The sequence below is a fragment of the Megascapheus bottae genome, chromosome X (assembly GCF_031878675.1).
Source record: "Megascapheus bottae isolate mThoBot1 chromosome X, mThoBot2.hap1, whole genome shotgun sequence".
NCBI lineage: Eukaryota > Metazoa > Chordata > Mammalia > Rodentia > Geomyidae > Megascapheus > Megascapheus bottae.
Window position 1 is genome coordinate 15,962,598 of NC_143547.1, and position 17,976 is coordinate 15,980,573.

The following is a 17,976-nucleotide window of genomic DNA, read 5'->3' on the forward strand; positions in this document are numbered from 1 at the left end:
AGCTCAGAAAGGGAGGGGTTTGTTAACTTGTTTTTCCCAGGATGACCTTTAACGTCAATCCTATCTGCATTTCCTATGTAGCTAGGATTACAGGTGTAAAGCTACTTTGCTCAAGACAATATAGAACTTCCATTGTAGTGATAACTGTCCTATATTTATTGAAATACCATTAAGGGTCCTAGGATTTAAACTCAAGGTTTCACACTGGCTAAGCTCTACTCTAACATTCAGCAATTCCACTAGGCCTTGATCAAATAATTTTTCTAATACATCCTAGGTAGTACATAAACAATCTTGTTTTCTTCTTTTGTCAATATTCTCTAGATTTCTCAAGACAGCTTTAACTCATCTCTTTGTAATAAATGAAATCTGATTTATTACATATGCCTGAGTATGACTGAAAAATGCTTTGAGGTGAAATATTTTCTAATGTCAGATTATACTGGAAAAGTTAAAAAAGTTACATAAAATCTGAATTTGAAGTGACACCACTATGCTACTAGATAATGGGACAGATTTTTAATGTCCTTTAGAAATAACAATTTACAATAATAAGATTAATTTATTCATTCATAAAATAAATTTGTTGGGTGCAATGGTTCATGCCTGTAAACCTAGTTGCACTCAGAAGGATAAAATCTAGAGGATTATAGCTTAAAGCTAGTCTGGTCAGAGAAGTTCTCATAGGTACATCTCAGAAAACAGCCAGCAAAAATCCATGCTGGAGGCATGGCTCAAGTGACAAAAGCAAGTCAAGCAATCCGTGAAACTCTAGTACTGGCAAAAAAAATAATTTAAGGGGCTAGGAATGTGGCCAAGTGGTAGAGTACTTGCCTAGCATGCATGAATCACTGGGTTCAATTTCTCTGTACCACATAAACGGAAAAAGCTGAAAGTGGTGCCACGGCTCAAAGTGATAGTGCTGCTAGCCTTGAGAAAAATAAGCCCAAGGACAGTGCCCAGGCCCTGAATTAAAGCCCAGGATTGGCAAAAAAAATTCAAAGCCAAATTTATGCCAGATACTGTTTGGAATTCTGGAGGTACAGTTATAAATTATCTAAAGTCTTATCTCTATTTAATTCCTCATGCTTCTTGAGGTACACATATTTTAACAAATAAACAAGGACATTACAAATGCAGGCCAATGCTGATAAACACTGTGAGAGGAGGAGCAAAGGACATTTTTTGTAGGACATCAATAGTTGACAGAGGTCTTACAATATATAAAATTTGAGGAGACATAAATGCTAATCACTTGATTAATCCACATTTGCATTGCATATAATACAAAAGCTAAGCTGGACACTGCTGTAATCCTAGCTGTTCCGGAGGCTGAGATCTGCAGAGTATGGTCGAAAGTTAGCACAGTTAGTTCTGCAAACCACGTACGTCCAAGTAACTGTGCCCCCCCCCAAAAAAAACAGCTCGAAGTAGAAATGTAGCTCAAGTGGTTAGAACACTAGCCTTGATGGAAAAAGCCAAGGGAGAACAGAAAGCCCCCAATTCAAGCTCCAGTACTGACATAAAAAATAAGTAATATAGTTGACTTACATCCTTTGAGACCTCAAGCTAATGATATACTAATAGTATGCATCTGGTCTGATCTCCAATAAACTATCAGTGTCAAGGAAGATGTAAAGACTGGGGGAGTGGATCAAAGAAGGTCAGAAAGAGTTAAGTTGAAGATGAAGAGACATTATATTTGTCTTCTCCAATAAAATGTAAGCTTCCTTAGCACATTGTCCCAATAAAAGATGTAAAGAACACATGTGACTTATCATAGAGACTTTATGGTTTGAGGAAGTGCAATATACTTGCCACATCTGTGGGGAATTGGTTCCAGGATCCCCAGATACCAATGTCCATAGATGTCCAAGTCTCATATAAAACTGGTGAAGTATTTGTATAGAATCAACATAATCTCATATACTTTAAATCATCTCTATTTATATATAGTACTTAATATTGTGTGGGTACTATGTTAAGAGTAGCTAGAATATATTGTTCATGGAATAATGCCAAGAATACGTCTATGTTCACTATGAATGAACCCTAGCTCCCCCCCAACCTTCTTCCAGGAATAATTTCCAACTGTGGTTGACTAAATCCAATGAAACAAAACCTGCAGGGATGAAGGGTCAAGTACAATCCATGTCTTTAGACAGATCGCCAAATATAACTGTTGCCATGTTTGTCTTAAAAGAAAATCACTGGGGTTGCATATTTAAAGAATACCACTCTTTACACAGACTGTGGTTCAAGCAAATCCCAGCTTTATTACATCAAAAATGTTCAAAACACAAGGACACACACTGCAGTTATTTAAACACACCTGTGAACCTGTGAACAGCCTTCAAAAAACCCCACAGTGCTTTTCTTCTTTTTTGAAATGAACTTGGCTTATGCAGTTCAAATAAAAAAAGGATCTTTGAATTTATGTATTTCCTTCAAAGAAAAAAAAAAACAAGAACATAGCCTATCCATTTTACATAGGTAAGCTATCTGAGTCTCACTCAGGATGGAAATATAGACTTTTACCCATATATTCTGTTCTGCCAAAATCTTATTTCTACAAATCATCTGGGCTACTGCTTTATGAGTACTTTAATTTGGATGTTTTACCAGGCATGTTTCTGCCTCTTCCCCAGTGTTGACAACCTATATAATTAATGCTTCTAAACACCCTGGGCTTTGGATCTCACTGTGAAAATATGCAACTTTATTTCACATGGTTTACTTACCTAAAAAATCATAAAGGAGAACCCTGAAGTTGCAAACAACAACAGAGGTACTAAAGCTCAGTTGTTTTCAGAATTTATAGGCTTTTCAAAGGCATGCAGTACTTTTCAAGCTACACACTCTCATTTATAGTCCCACCAGTCCATTAGCTATATTCAGTTGCATTCTCTTTTTCATGTGAAGAAAGGGAATGTGGACACAGGGATTGCCCTAAATCACTGAGGCATAGTAAAATCAGGAAAAGAATCTCACATAGCCTCTTCCTTCCCAAACCAATTGAAACTTGGCTTTCTTCCAAGGTTTGACTGCTCCAGAGGAGACTGTATTCCTCCTTACTGCTATAGATTCTTGAATATCATCATATGCTCTTTAACTTTAGAGTCATCTCCTTGGAGACCATATCTACCTTTCCAATAACTTTCTCAGCTTGGTCAGCTAGCATCCTCATCACAAGGACTTCACCAACCTGTTGACGGACCCACAACACTTAGCAACCAAGGAACATTTCCCTTAACTCCTCTATGATGTCTTCTGCAGCTCGCTAGGAAGTTACTTGAAAACATTTATTTGTATTATGTCCAGCTTTTGAGACTTCTGGATCCTGAGCTTCTCATCTTTTGCCATCAAACTAATTTAAACTTTTGATATTTCCTTCCAGTCCTGTTGATTAAGGGTAGACACTTGGCTTCTTTTATTCTTCTCCATGAATGATACCTGGTATGAAATGAATTCCTGACCATCACATGTTAACAACCAACAGAGCTTCAAATGTGAACCACAGGTCCCTACGATTTTGTGAGTTAATACAGATTTTGTGTTTTGCTAGTTGGTATTGGTGTTTTGAGTTTTATGCTTGCTCAGCTTGCTTACTCAGCTACATGTTACCACTTGAGCCACATCTCTAGCCTCACTTTTTGCTGGTTATTTTGGGAAATAGTGTCTTTCTGGGAATTTTATGCTGGGACTGGTTTCAAACTGTAATCTTGTGGATCTCAGCTTCTTGAGTGACTAGAATAAAAGAGCTGAGCCATTAGCATCCAGCTTGTTATGTTCTTTTTGAGAAGGGGATGTCACTATGTTGTCCTTGGTACTCTTTTTTTTTAATTTTTGGTCTAGCTAAATGTAAGGACCTCCAGGATATAGAAACAAAAGCCATATAATGAGTGATTGTTGTCCTTCATGTACTATGTTATCTCTCATCTCTTTTGCTGTCCCTTGGTTATCTTATATTGTTACAATATTTTACCTTGTTATCTGATATACTGTATATATGCTTAATGGGTTATTTGAAATTGGATAGGGAAGGGAGAAATCAAGATAAGCAGGGGGAAGAAGGGAGGGAAATGGGGACCAAAACATGAGAAAGGGTATCCATGTTTGTGAAGTAATGCACCTTTTATCTGGTGAATATAATGTAACCCCTCTATTAATTACAATAAAATATATGGAAAAAATTTTGATCTGTCATGGGGCTTGAACTCTGGGTCTAGGTACTATTTCTGAGCTTTTTAGCTCAGGGTTAGCACTCTACTGCTTTGAGCCACAGTGCCACTTGCCACTTCTGGTTTTCTGGTGGTTAATTGGAGAGAAGAGTCTCACTGACTTTCATGCCTAGGCTGGTTTTTCCATGATACTCTTGAGTTCTTTGGTTTGAGTGATCCTTTTGCCTCATTTCCAGACTACCTGGGACTACAGCTGTGTGCCACTGAGCTGGGCTTGGTGCATTAACATTAAGTCAAGTATAACCAATTTAAGACCCAAGGAAAAAGGATAGAGTCAAAGGGATGACTCCTGCTGACTTGGTTTTAAAGAGTAGAAATGGAGGGGGATGGGCCAAATAGTTGTGATCTTCATAAAACACTATTGCCTAAATTTTCACAGCAGGAAACCAATGAGCACCTGGCTGGCACCTCCTGTCACAACCATTCACAGGCACTGTAAAATGCTAATTTTGACCTCCTTTGATCCCCTAAGTCTCATCAGCTCCAGCTTTGTGAGAATGAAGGCCTTGGCAGAGAACCTTTCTAAAGAATGACATCAGGTTACAACAACCATTTCCTTAACACATTCATTTTTATCTAAGCCCTCATTCTCACTTGGTATTGTTCTAAAAGTGTCTTCACTTCCTTTAATTCTCACTCATTTAAAGACCAGGTGGCCTTTTATTTCATTGAAAGGGGTCACAAGTGTTCCAAGTTCCTTTCTCAGAAAATGATTTCTCTGAAATGGCCAATGCATTTATTGTGACCCAAGAGGCTGTGATTTCTTTTCATTTCCATTAAGCTCTACTTAGCATTTGACCTTTGATCACACCTTCTATGAACCTTTTACTATTCAATCATTTACCACCATTCTCCAAAGGGAGGTCTTTCCCAAGGTCCTCTCCAAGCAACTTTGTTAGTTGTTTCTCATCTCAAATTCTCTCAAATGGAAAGTTTTAGTCTGTCTTTAGTTTTAGTTTAGTCATACCCTTTTTAGTTTAGTCATACCCTCTCCTCTCTTTTCATTTCCTTCCCTCACACATAGGTCTCTGATTTCAGATCCTGGGAAATTCTATTTTCATGAAATCATCTCCTGGTCATCTCTTCCCACATCTCTCAAATAAAAGGTACAGAATTCAATGCATTTTGGCCTTTGAAAATGCCTTCTAACATGCAATTAAGACTACATAAGTTTTACTTTGGGCTACATACAGATGTCAGCATATATCTTTGAAGAAAATTTCTTTTCAGATACTCCCATATCAAATGTGATTTCCAGTGGCTCCCTAACACTTATCCAAATGATTCAAACACCTTGTCCTATTTTCGTGTCACTACAGTGTGACTCCCACCTTCCTCTGCAACCTTATTTTCTTCTGTCTCTACCTCAGACAACTGTTTTCTACCTTTAGTCCAAGCTCCTCATCTCTAATTTGCAGTTTTGTTTTCATGCAGAGTACTTTTGAATCCTAACTCCATCTTTTGGAACACTTCACACATATCAATAAAAACTGATTTCCAAATAGAATGAAACTACATGATCACTCTTCTCTTTCTTGAATAAATGGACTGCTGACTTGGGTCATTGTATCCCCTAAGGCACTTGTGATAATACTCTGTCTAGCATTAGTATTAGACAATGTAGCTAATGATTCAAACTGCTAGCAACCATTACACATTTTCCAGATCCTAAAAGGGAAAATCTGAGAGTAGTTAGGAAACTTACCCATAGATTCTGAAGTTTGACTGCCAACCACTCGGAGAAGCATAGGCTGACTGCTGTCTGACCTCTGTAGAGAGGTAGAAGGCGAGGACATGGTGGTACCATTTACTTTGGCCTCTGCCTGCGGCTAAGGTGTACAAAAGAAAACAGAATAACTTTTCCACAATATACATTCAAATAAATATATAAAATGAAAATACTATAGCCACTTAAGGACTGAGGAATAAGGATCTTCTCTCCTTAGAATCGACCTAGAGAGTATTGAACTGGGGATATTTTACTATTGGAAAAAATCCATGGATATTATCTTTGTATCTTAATTATTTCCCTATATAAAAATCAGGAAGAAATCAGAGCTGTTACAGGACAAAATATATAAATCATTAGACTAAAAGACTGAAAACTTTAAAAGGCCATGTAAGAATGGTGAGACCACATGAAATCTCAATACGTCATGGATAAATTATATTTTAGGGAAGTATTGTTACATGATAGAGAGACCATATCTCAAAAGTTAAACTTCCCAAAACTACGAAAATATCCAGGTCAGATTTAGTTGAATTTGTTACCTTGCTACATTTCCAAGGGAGATGTAAAACTTAGGTGCTAAGGGTTAGAAGAAGAAAAAAAGCCCAAAGGGATACCAGAATTCATCAGGGATTTCAGACAAGAGAGCTTCATTACAAGTGGTAATTTTTTTTGTGAGTCCTGGGCTTGAGCTCAGGGCCTGAGCACTGTCCTTGGACTTTCTCAAGGCTAGAACTCTACCACTTGAGCCTCAGCACCACTTCCGGCTTTTTTCTATGTATGTAGTACCAAGGCAAGTACTCTACCACTAGGCCAAACTCCCAGCCCCACAAGTGGTAAAATTTTTTCATTTACAGAAAATTACTGAAATCATTTGACATTTTTCCCCAAGATGCGTTTCAAATGGGTCAGAAAAAAATGTTGGGAAAACAAATGAACAAACACAAAAAGGTGCACTCAATTTTATCCTATTATATCTACTGATGCATATGGATTGATGTTTGTGATAATTCTGAGAAGGACTCTGACTTTCATATTTTGGCTTTGTTTAAGGGGGTGAAAATGAACATTTGCAACTATCATGCAGTTGAGAGATGTGAGCCTCACTTGCTCTAGCAGCTGTCTAAGTCTATGTAACTGTGACTCCAGCTGTTTATTATGATCTTCCAGGATTTGCATCCTGGCTTCCAGGCGGCCTTTGTGTTGACGCAATAGCTTTGCCTCTGCAATGAGCTCAGCATCCCGTGGACTCTGAGGAGATGTGGGCATCATTTCAGGAGGAGATGGCAGTGGAGACAGGCCTTTATGTTCATGCTGCTGCTTTAGACGATCATATTCTGCTTGCAGATTCCTGTTGGTAACAAAGATGGAGAAAGGGGGGGGGGAGAGAAACCAAGAACACTTAATATCATTGCCAGATTTCAAATAAGAGGGCAGATAAATGAAACTGACCATCATACCAAACAAGAGCAAGCAAGCGATGCAGTAATGAATGGTGTTGATGACAGTGATCTTACCCATGTTAAAAGAACAAAAAAATGTGAAGCTGTGATTGGAGTGTAAGGGAAATACTTGTCAAGTTTTTCTATTATATTAAAAGCCTCATGAGTGCTATGTTCCCATAAGTAAGCAGCAAATGATTTAACCATTTTGCAAATATTTTTTTATAAAGTTATAAGACAAAATGTTTAATTCTCTATTAACAGTTAGGTTCGTGTTCTAAAAAAATTAAACATATTCAACACAAATATATAGGAATATACAAAGAATATACGTATATCCCCATCACCTCCCCTTTTATTGCCAGTCCTGGGATTGAGCTCAGGGTCTGAGCGCTGTCCTTGGATTTTCTCAAGGCTAGAGCTCTACCCTTGAACCTCAGCACCACTTTTTTCTATATATATGGTACCAAGGAATCGAACCCAGTTCTTCATGCATGCTAGGTAAGCACTCTACCACTAGGCGAAACTCCCAGCCCCCCAACACCCTGTTTTAATAAATTTAATATTTTCCATCATTAAAATATTTTTTGTTGTTGTTCTGGGGTTCAAACTCAGGACCTTGCATATTCCATTTTTTTTTTTGCCATTCTTGGGGCTTGAACTCAGGGACTGGCCACTGTCCTTGAGCTTTCTCAAGGTTACGACTCTACTACTTTTTTTCTGGCTTTTTTTCTATCTGTGTGGTACTGAGGAATCTAACCCTGGTCTTTGTGCATGCTAGGCAAGCACTCTACCACTAGGCCAAACTCCCAACCTCTCCAAGATTTGTTATGAAACAAAGTATAGCAGCTAAAGCTGAAGCTCCCTCCTTTCTACATGCCTTCCTCAGTACTGCATGACTCTTCACAACATAACCCCTAAGGTGATGCCATATTGAATCCCATATCCATCATTACCATGCATGTATCCACACGATACATTGAACTTTATAAATGTGCTGCTATTAAATTGCTTTTTTATTCATTTTAGTTACCACTCTGTGGTTCATTTTAACAGTATTATTTTGCATGTTCATATCTAAGAATCATAAGTTTAAGAATGTACATACAATCCTAAGAGATGCCTTTGCCTTCAGCACTGTTTTTGAAAACATATCCATGTTGGGACATAAGGGTTTGTTACTTTACTACTATAAGGTATTATTTTGTTCTTGTTGTTTTGGTGGTGATGGGGCTTGAACTCAGGGCTCAGACACTGTCCCTGAGCTTTCTCACTCAAGGCTAGCACTACTTTGAGCTGCAGCTCCACTTCCAGGTATTATTATTTTGTTGCTTAATTATGCCAACAACATCTTTCTACTATGCCAAATTGTGACATAATGAATTTTCCTGCACCTGTCTTTTGGAGAACTTGCTTAAGACACTCTATATAGAATACATTTTTTTAAAACCTTACCACATTCTACTTTATTCTTTGTGTTCTTATGCTTATTACTATTACTTACTACATAGTTATACAAGGATTACAATTCCAGAGTCAGGTAATGAGTAGAATACATCCTGAACAGTGTCACCTCTTCCATTGTTCTTTCTTTCCCCGGTCCATCCCTACCTTCAAGTTACATAGTTCAATTTTTTTTTTGGCAGTCCTGGGCTTGAGCTCAGGGCCTGAGCACTGTCCTTGGACTTTCTCAAGGCTAGAGCTCTACCACTTGAGCCTCAGCACCATTTCTGGCTTTTTTCTATGTATGTGTTACTGAGGAATTGAACCCGGGTCTTCGTGCATGCTAGGCAAGCACTCTACCACTAGGCGAAACTCCCGGCCATCATAGTTCAATTTTTACATAATGGACATTGCATTTGTTCACCCTTCTTTCCTCCTCTCATGTGCTTCCACTCTCCAAAACATCAAGGAAGCAAGATCCAGCTTCCTAATATTCATTTTGTTAAACCGTTTGTTATTTGTTCAGAGACATACACCATTAGATGACTTCCCTAAGTATACCATCCTTTAATCAATTCGTTTGTGTATAACTAGATTTCCATGGATGTTTGCATTTTAGATCTAACTTCCACATATGGAGAAAACATGCATCATTTACCTCTCTGAGCCTTACTCCATTTAACATAATATTAAGAATACATCTGACTGTGGAATTGCTGGGTCCTAGTAATGTCTATCATGTCTGTGCTATTTATCAAATCCATACTTCTGAGTTTTCTCTTCTCTTCTGATTGTGTAGCTTTCAATCAATAGTTGTTTGATGGGGGCTCTAATCCCTCTCTTTTTCCTCAAAATTGTATTATTCTGATCTCTTTGATTTTCTTTGTGGCTTTAGAATCAAGTTTTTATATTTTATGAAGATCCTTCATGAATTTCTTTGTGGAAATACATCATATTTAGTGACTAAACTGCATAGAATTGAGTTCATATTGACTGCACCTTCAGGAATAGAGTGCAAATTCCTCATGTATTCTGTTTTATTTTATGTCCATCAATAATATTTTGTATTTTACTATTTTGTTCTTGATGTTTTTCAAAATTAATGCTTATTTATAATATTTACTGCTTTAAAATGAGAATATGTTGGAATTTCGATTTCCTTCTTGGTGTCATAAGTTTGGATTGATGTCACTTAATTGAATTCAGTTGGTTACATTTTATAATCTGTATTGAGATTTAAAAAAATAACACCTACTCATTAGAAGTGCAATATTTGATTTGAAAACATTTTTTCACAAAAGCCATATAACGAATGATTGTTGTCCTTACTGTACTATGTTGTCTCTCATCTCCTTTGCTGTCCCTTGGTTATCTCATATTGTTATAGTATCTCACTTTGTTATCTGATATATTGAATTTATTTGTATTTGGTTATTTGAAATTAGATAGGGAAGGGGGGAAAACCAAGATGGGTGGGGGGTGTGGGGGGGGAGGGAAATAGGTACCAAGACATGTGAAAGGGTATCAATGTATGTGAATTAATGCACCTTCTATCTGGCAAATATCATGTAACCCTTTTACTAATTACAATAAAAAAAAAAGAAAACATTTTTTCACTCATCCTATTTGTTTCACTCATCTAACTCATTTGCCTTGTAATGAGAGAATATCTGTATGACAATGATTCTTTGAAACTTACTAATACTTGTTTTAGTGATTTAATTCATAGTCATCTTCTAAATATGAAATCTTAGAAATGCATATATTTTTGCATGTGAAAGGCAAACTCAAAATATATACCAAGTATGCAAATGTGCTTTGAATTGCCTGCATAATTACATATATTTCTATTCCTTTTATCTTTCACTTTTTGTTAAAGGAATGTTGAAATATAATGGACTTTTTTAGTTTCTCCTTTTAATTCTATTCTACTTCACTTTCTTCAAAGGAGTGTCAATGCAGGTGAGATTCAGTAATAAATTTTGATCATTTTTGGACTTTTCCTTATTTAAGAAATATTATTCTTATGTACAGTTTTGTTCTTAATATTGTTTACTGCCATGAATTTCATTTCATATAAGTATTTCTAAGATCATTCTACTTTGTCTCACTATACTTGATGATTGTCCAAAATATAAATATCATTCACACAGAAAGGTTCCAGATGCTACAAGATTTACTGAAAAATACAATTCCAATTGAGAACTCTCGGTATGTTTCTTCTAGTTGTCATAAATATCAAATAAGATGAGAGATTTCAATTGTTCCTAGATGATATTTGGTCAAGCGAAAAAAATACCTCTCCACAAATACGGAATATTCATATCTATGAGTAAAGACATGAGCCTTGAGAGATAAGGAGAGATAATGGTGTCCATTGTTAAAAAGTAAAATAATTTCCTGGCCAGGTTTCTAGTAAAGAGATATTTTCTGGGCTTCTTTGTCTGGAAGGGTTGACATGTCTTCCAAAATATGAATGTACAGTGTTCCATGTATTTACACTGAAGCACAAATAAAATTGTATTTGCACATTGTTTATGTTTGGTTTTACCCTACCCTATTACCTAATATTACAAGAACCATAAGAACTTATTTTAAGTCATGCAGGGAATCCATGTTTGGAGTCTTTGATATACAAGGAACAGAATTTCCAATCTGTCCTGACTGAAATCCTATCAATCTTTAAGGACAACTATTTGTGTACTTCATTTCATAGCAATCCACTTTGACAAAAGGGTGATGAGATTTATTTCAGTGAGTTTACCTTTTTCTTGACTACACATTTGTCCTCTGGGTCTGAACCAATGTATGCAGTTTTCCATATTAAATAAGTCTAATTTCTGACCATTTAACAGGCAATCAGCTGTTTCTGTGAACTTGAAAAGACATGCAATACTCACAGGGGCTCATTCCACAAGAACTGCCTTCTACTTTTTACCTTGCAGAAATTAGCATAAAGAAAACTATCTTCACTGAAATGTTCTGTCAACCAATTCTCAGATTGAATTTCATTTAAGTCTCTTCTTTCTACTACGATCAATTATTCATGCAGTTCCTTTTGAGAATATTGTTTTCAAACTTGGGGATAGTACAACAAATGATTACTGTTGTCTCACCTTACTCAGCACTAAGGCTGAGTAATTTTTCTAGAAAAAATTTTCTTGGCATTCTGATCCTGTGGGTCTACTTGTCCATAAGACTCTCCTTTTACAATTTATAAGAAGTTCGTTGTTCAGAAAACATGGTTCAGTATATACAACACATTATATTTCTGTTTTTGTGTTTTCCAGCGAAAACCAGAAAAGGCTCTTTTAATCAGCCAGGGCTTCTCAATACTGGGCTATAAAGAATACCAATTTTTGTATGTAGGTCTTTTCTTCCTTTCCAGATGTTTAAATTTTCTCCTGGGAGACTATTTCCTTAAAGACTCCCATCCTTCATCAATTTGGAAAGTTTCTAAGCCATTATAGCTTTGCATATTGCTTTTCTGCCACTTCCTCCATTCTCTTCCGAAGCCCCCTCAAATATGTCCTAAATAGATCCTCAAAGTATACCTAGTAGGAATATTTTGAAACTGGATTGTCAGTTTTCCATTTCTTTTAGTTGTTAATATATATATATATATACATATGTGTGCATACACATAACACATAAAATATACTTCATATATTTCCTTTTCTTTTTAGTGCTGTACGTAGTAAAGACCTTGACCATATCTTTCATATTCCTTTACCTTCTTTAACTATTTGGTCTATAATTTATTCTCTCTATATTAAGTTTAGAAACTTCAATGATTAAGGTTTATTTGCAAAGTTAGTTTCTCATTTATTTTCACCAATAATGTTCCTTTATTTATGTGTTTGAGCATTCAGAACATATTTAAAAAATGAATCTTTATGGTGGTGTACTCTTGCTTCACCTTTCATCTAGGCTTAATTTACATTCTGATGTTTACTTTTGAGGGATGGCATTATCTCATTCTTTAGAGTGTGTATGTGTTCCTTTATATTTTCCTCTATTTTGGTTTGGTCGCTGCTCCCATTTGCCACTCAGAGCCTGTAGTCTACAACTAGATCTTAAGTTGGTAGTTTGCAGCTTCTATATTTACGGATGCTGGAGTAATACAAATTTCAATACTGGGCAGTAGGAAGATTGGTTCAGATCCAAGTTTCAAGGTTATGATGGTTTCTACACTACATGCATTTCCTTCTTCCCAGACTCAATGCATTAGGTGCATGGTTACCTATAAGCTGTAGTTAACTCAGCATTCAAAATTACTCTTGTTCATGAATTGTGTATTTATCTCTCAGGTGTGTTTTTGTGGGACCCAGATTTCAAGTAGCAATCCTAGTTCTGTACCTCCTCATGTTGTACAGAGAATTTTAATTCTTCTTTATTGTACTAGAAGCCCAAAGCCACAAACTTAACACAGTTGTTGATCACCATGACTCGTTTGCTCCAGTCCCCACAGAAATGTTTATCTCATTTTAAAGTCCACCAACATGTTTTTTCATCCTGCTATTATCTACTACTAGATAAATGACAGGAGCAGAAGTAGATGCCTTAAAGCGAGAGCTAATCTCATCTTAATCAGAGGCTACCAGGATACATTGATTTTGTAGATATATTGCCAAGGTTTCCTCAGTATTAATTCAAACCTTAATTCACTGACTCAGGGTGAAATGAGACAAGGAAATAATTTTCTTATAAACAAACATGTGACAAACATAAGCCTTCTAGTAAACTCAGTAACCAGCTTGATTGTGAGAGACTAGCTTTCTCTCCTGAGTCTCTGCAGGAAGACAAGCTGCTATGGCAAAGCGTGAAAGCTAGAAATGTTTCAAGAGAAGTATCTTGGCCAACAACCAAGTAAAACACAAACTTTATTTGTATGAGTTTTATGTATTTATAAATGTTCATGAGGAATACAGAGACAAGCTGATGCTCAGAGACTGCTCTGCAAATGAGTTTCACTAAATATCTAGTAAACGTGGTCATAGAGGTGTGCTAGTGCTTTGTTTTGTTAACCTTGGGAAATATACTCATTTTTTAGTCAGTCCTGGGGCTTAAACTCAGGGCTTGGGCACTGTCCTTAGAAACTTTCTTTTGTTCAAGGCTAGCACTCTGACATTTCAGCTGCAGCTCCACTTCTGGCTTTTTCTGTGTATGTGGTATGGAGGAATCAAACCCAGGACTTCATGCATGCTAGGCGAGCACTCTACCAATAGGCTGAGCTTCTAGCCCTCATTTTTTTCAAAATCAATTAAGTTCTTTTCTTATAGTCAAAAACATTTAGTTTTTTCTCTTAATATGCATTCAAGTACCTTTCTAACCACAACATGATTATATATATATATGTATATAATCATTGCTTTTTCTATGTATATGGTACCAGGAAATCAAACCCCAGTATTTGTGCATGCTAGGCAAGCACTTTACCACTAGCCCAAACTTCCAGCCCCCTCGCCTCTCTCTCTCTCTCTCTCTCTCTCTCTCTCTCTCTCTCTCTCTCTCTATATATATATATATATATATATATATATATATATGTATTATTTACAGGGCTTTGGGGGAGTTTATCAGTCCTATAAGTGATTAAGATACCACTACCACAAAGAAAGTCATTTTAAGGTTCAGATACAAGAACACAAATTACCCATGTGAACACTTGGCTATGAATTTAAATTGTTAACCAATATATATTTTGCTTTCCTGGAAATTGCACATCTCACCCCTACTGATTCTCTAATTGCTAGAATGTAGCTACAGAATCATTTCAATACAGACAAATGTATGTCAGAGATCAGACAATGACTCCACAGAGAATCTATTTACATTCTTGATTATCTTGTAAATTATATTTCTCTGGTAGCTCCCTAAAGAACACTAATTCAAATTCATTGCACGTGGCTTCTGTCACTACAATTTCTCCATGCAGTCAGTCATCCCTAAAAAAAGAGTTCCATTCATTATTAATTTCTTATTCTCTATAGAGCTACAACATCCTCACATTCTGTCACTATGTAGATGTATCTAATTAACTTTATATCATAAAGTACATAAATGTGGTTGTCCAGATACAAATGTACATTTTAATAAATTTCCAACCAACTAATGGACAGAAAAGATGAAACACATTTGTAAAGCTTCTTACTTTATTGCTCCCTGATTAAAAATGTGGAAGCATGTGACTCTTTAGCAATGACATATGCTTGTATTGTAGTTATGACAAACATAATGACAATGTATGACAAAGAACATACAAAATCATTTTTTGCTAGTCTTGGGTTTTGAACTCTGAGCACTGTCCTTGGGCTTTCTCAGGCTAGCAGTCTACTTGAGCCACAGCCCCACTTCCAGCTTTTTCTGTGTATGTGGTATAGAGTAATAGAACCCAGGGCTTCATGTATGTTAGGCAAGCACTCTACCACTAGGTTACACTCCCAGCCACAAAAATCATTTTGGAATTTCACACACAGAAGTCAAGTGATTTCAACCTATGTCACCTACTTATTAAATGTAACTTCCCTACTACAAATAATTCTGTAGCAGTCAAATGGTATTTTAGAAAATCCCATTAAGAAATGAAGATCAGTTTCCAGTGATCAATGCCTTTGTGTGAGTGTGTGAGTGTGTGTGTGTATGTGTGTGTGTGTGTGTATGTGTGTGTTTATGTGTGTGTCTGTGTGTGTTGGTTGTGGGACTTGAACTCTGGGCAAGGGGCCTGTCCCTGAGCTCTTCAGCTAAAGGGTATCATTCTACCACTTTGAGCCACAGTGCCACTTCCAATTTTCTGTTGGTTAATTGGAGATAAGGGTCTCGTGGACTTTCATGCCTAGACTGTGTTTAAACCTCGGCCCTCAGATCTCAGCCTCCTGAGTAGCTAGGATTATAAGTGTGAACAATTGGTGCCTGGTCAATGCTTTTTAAACTGTTATTATATGTCAAACTTTATATAAAAGAATAAGGACATGTCATCTATTTCATAAAGTGGAACTACAGAGGTCTACATCTAAAAGGACTAGAATCAGAGAAATCCAGCTTTATTCTGATATAAAATCAAAGTAATAAAATCATAGCCACCTAAAAAATCTAGATTCAGGCAAATGATGTAAAACTATTCTAACTATACACATAGCAAATTACAATTTCTTTTTTTTTTAAAAGAGACAAATTATTGTTTCAGCATGGTGCATTTTAATACTTAGAAAATGCACAGAACTTTTGTGATAACAATGAAAATATTTAAAACTATAATGAAAAACTTTATTGAGCACAAAGTCAAAAATATCCCTTAAGTTAGGTAGGTAGGAAAAGTCATTCATGTGCTTTGGCATTAACAGTGTTAATTAAAGGGAATTGCACAGAGTGGGAAGTAAGGGTATGCATATTTTAGATCTGCCTAAAGCAAAATAGTAAAAATGGCAGGAACCCCCTGGGCTCTTGTTTCTAATCCTTTTCTCTTAACACTGTCTCTGCTTTCTAGCATTCAGAGTCCTCAATTCCAATTCCTTTCCTATTGAAATTTGCTTAGTATAAAGGCTTGCATGAGGAATTTAAGAATTACTGGGACGTTATAATAATGTGCCAATTCTTCCAGTTATATCTGTATTGTTAAAAAAGATATTAAAGTGTTTAAAGGGGGAAAATACCTTTGTCCCAGGAAAAATGTTGAGTAACAGAATTTTTTGGCATATCAATTTTTTTATTTTTTTTCCACCCAGAGCTGAGAAAGGAATTAAAGGATTGAGAGATGATCTCAGAATCCAGAAATACCTTGATTTACTCCTTGCCGAGACTAGGCAACTGATTTATGAGCTAATTCTATTATGAGAATTAATGAGTAGTGTGGCTTATATTCTGTACAGAAAACTTAGAAGCAAGCTTAGCCCATATTACATATGCAATAGTTGTGCCTAATATTCTTGTTCAGTAAATGTTAGCTACTAATATTGTTGCTGCTGCTATTCTTCTTTCTGTCTTTCTTTCTTCTTTCTTTATTTTTTAACTTCACATTTGGAACATCAGATATGTTGAAAATTCCCTATTGATAATACTTCAATTATGCAAAATGAAAGCAATCTATTAAGACTTACTGAGCTTGGCCACAAAATATATATACATATTGCCTGGAAAGTAAGTCATCATTTAAAATTTATCCTGTATGTCCTTGAGTTCTGGACTTTAGCCATATTATAGCTCCCCTCAAATTTTGGAATTTTTATATATCTCCCATCAGCTGTACATCAATAAATTTTTCACAGCTGAACATCTGGGCAAAATGAAATGACTGAGTTAAAATCATTACAATGAAATTTCCTTAGATTTTAATACATGTATTAGGCACATGGTGAAACTGTCAACTCCAAATTGCAGAATAAAATGTCTGAACTAAGTCAACTGGGTCAATGTACTAAGGTGGGTTCTATTTTCTGGATATGTTCTTGTTACACATCTTGCTTAAATTCCCAAAGAGAAGACTTCTATGACTCAGATTTCTTTCAAAATTTCCTGTTTCTCTGAATGATGGTATTATACCGTGATTGTGTATAGTTAGAAATAGTTTTAGGTTACAAAGCAAGGATACTCATGCAAGTATTGAGACTGTGATGCTCTACAATCAGCATGTATGAAGATAAAATCTGCATGCCGACTTGGAGTGGGTTGGTGGGTGGGCAAGCATAATTTCAAATGTTCAGCTTTATGTCATTATAAAGACTTTTGCATTTGCTGTGTTTAATGTTTATGGTAAATAAAATGTAAAGTGATAAAAGAAATTCCTGTTTGTGGGCTTACATGTTATTGTATGGACCATAAAGTTACTAATCAAAAGTTCAACCAAGTGTTGTCATAATAAATCTTATTTAGCCAACTGCCTGTGTTCCACACCTGTATTCTTAGCATGTCACGTGGCTGGGAGTTGAAGATCACAGATAAAACTAACCCAGGAAGGAGATGTTTATTTCTAATTAACTAGCAAAAAGCTAGAAGTTGAGCCCTGGCTCAAATGGCATAATTCCAGACTTGAGCAAAAAAACTTAAAGGACACCAACCAGGCCCCAATAAGAGCACAAAAAGAAAAAAAAAACAGAAAGAAAGAAATGAAATTCTATTTTACCAG

General features: G+C 36.1%; 1 protein-coding gene across 5 annotated transcripts in view; it reads right to left on the reverse strand.

The window, feature by feature from the left end:
• Dmd (dystrophin) overlaps positions 1-17,976 on the reverse strand; it is a 1,999,854-nt gene that overhangs the window by 18,247 nt on the left and 1,963,631 nt on the right. For all 5 annotated transcript variants that reach the window (XM_090326714.1, XM_090326711.1, XM_090326710.1 and 2 more), the window contains 2 exons: positions 7,078-7,321; positions 5,947-6,070 (listed from right to left, as the gene is read on the reverse strand). In XM_090326714.1, coding sequence (XP_090182840.1) covers positions 5,947-6,070; positions 7,078-7,321 — 368 coding nt within the window. The remainder of the gene's footprint in view (positions 1-5,946; positions 6,071-7,077; positions 7,322-17,976) is intronic.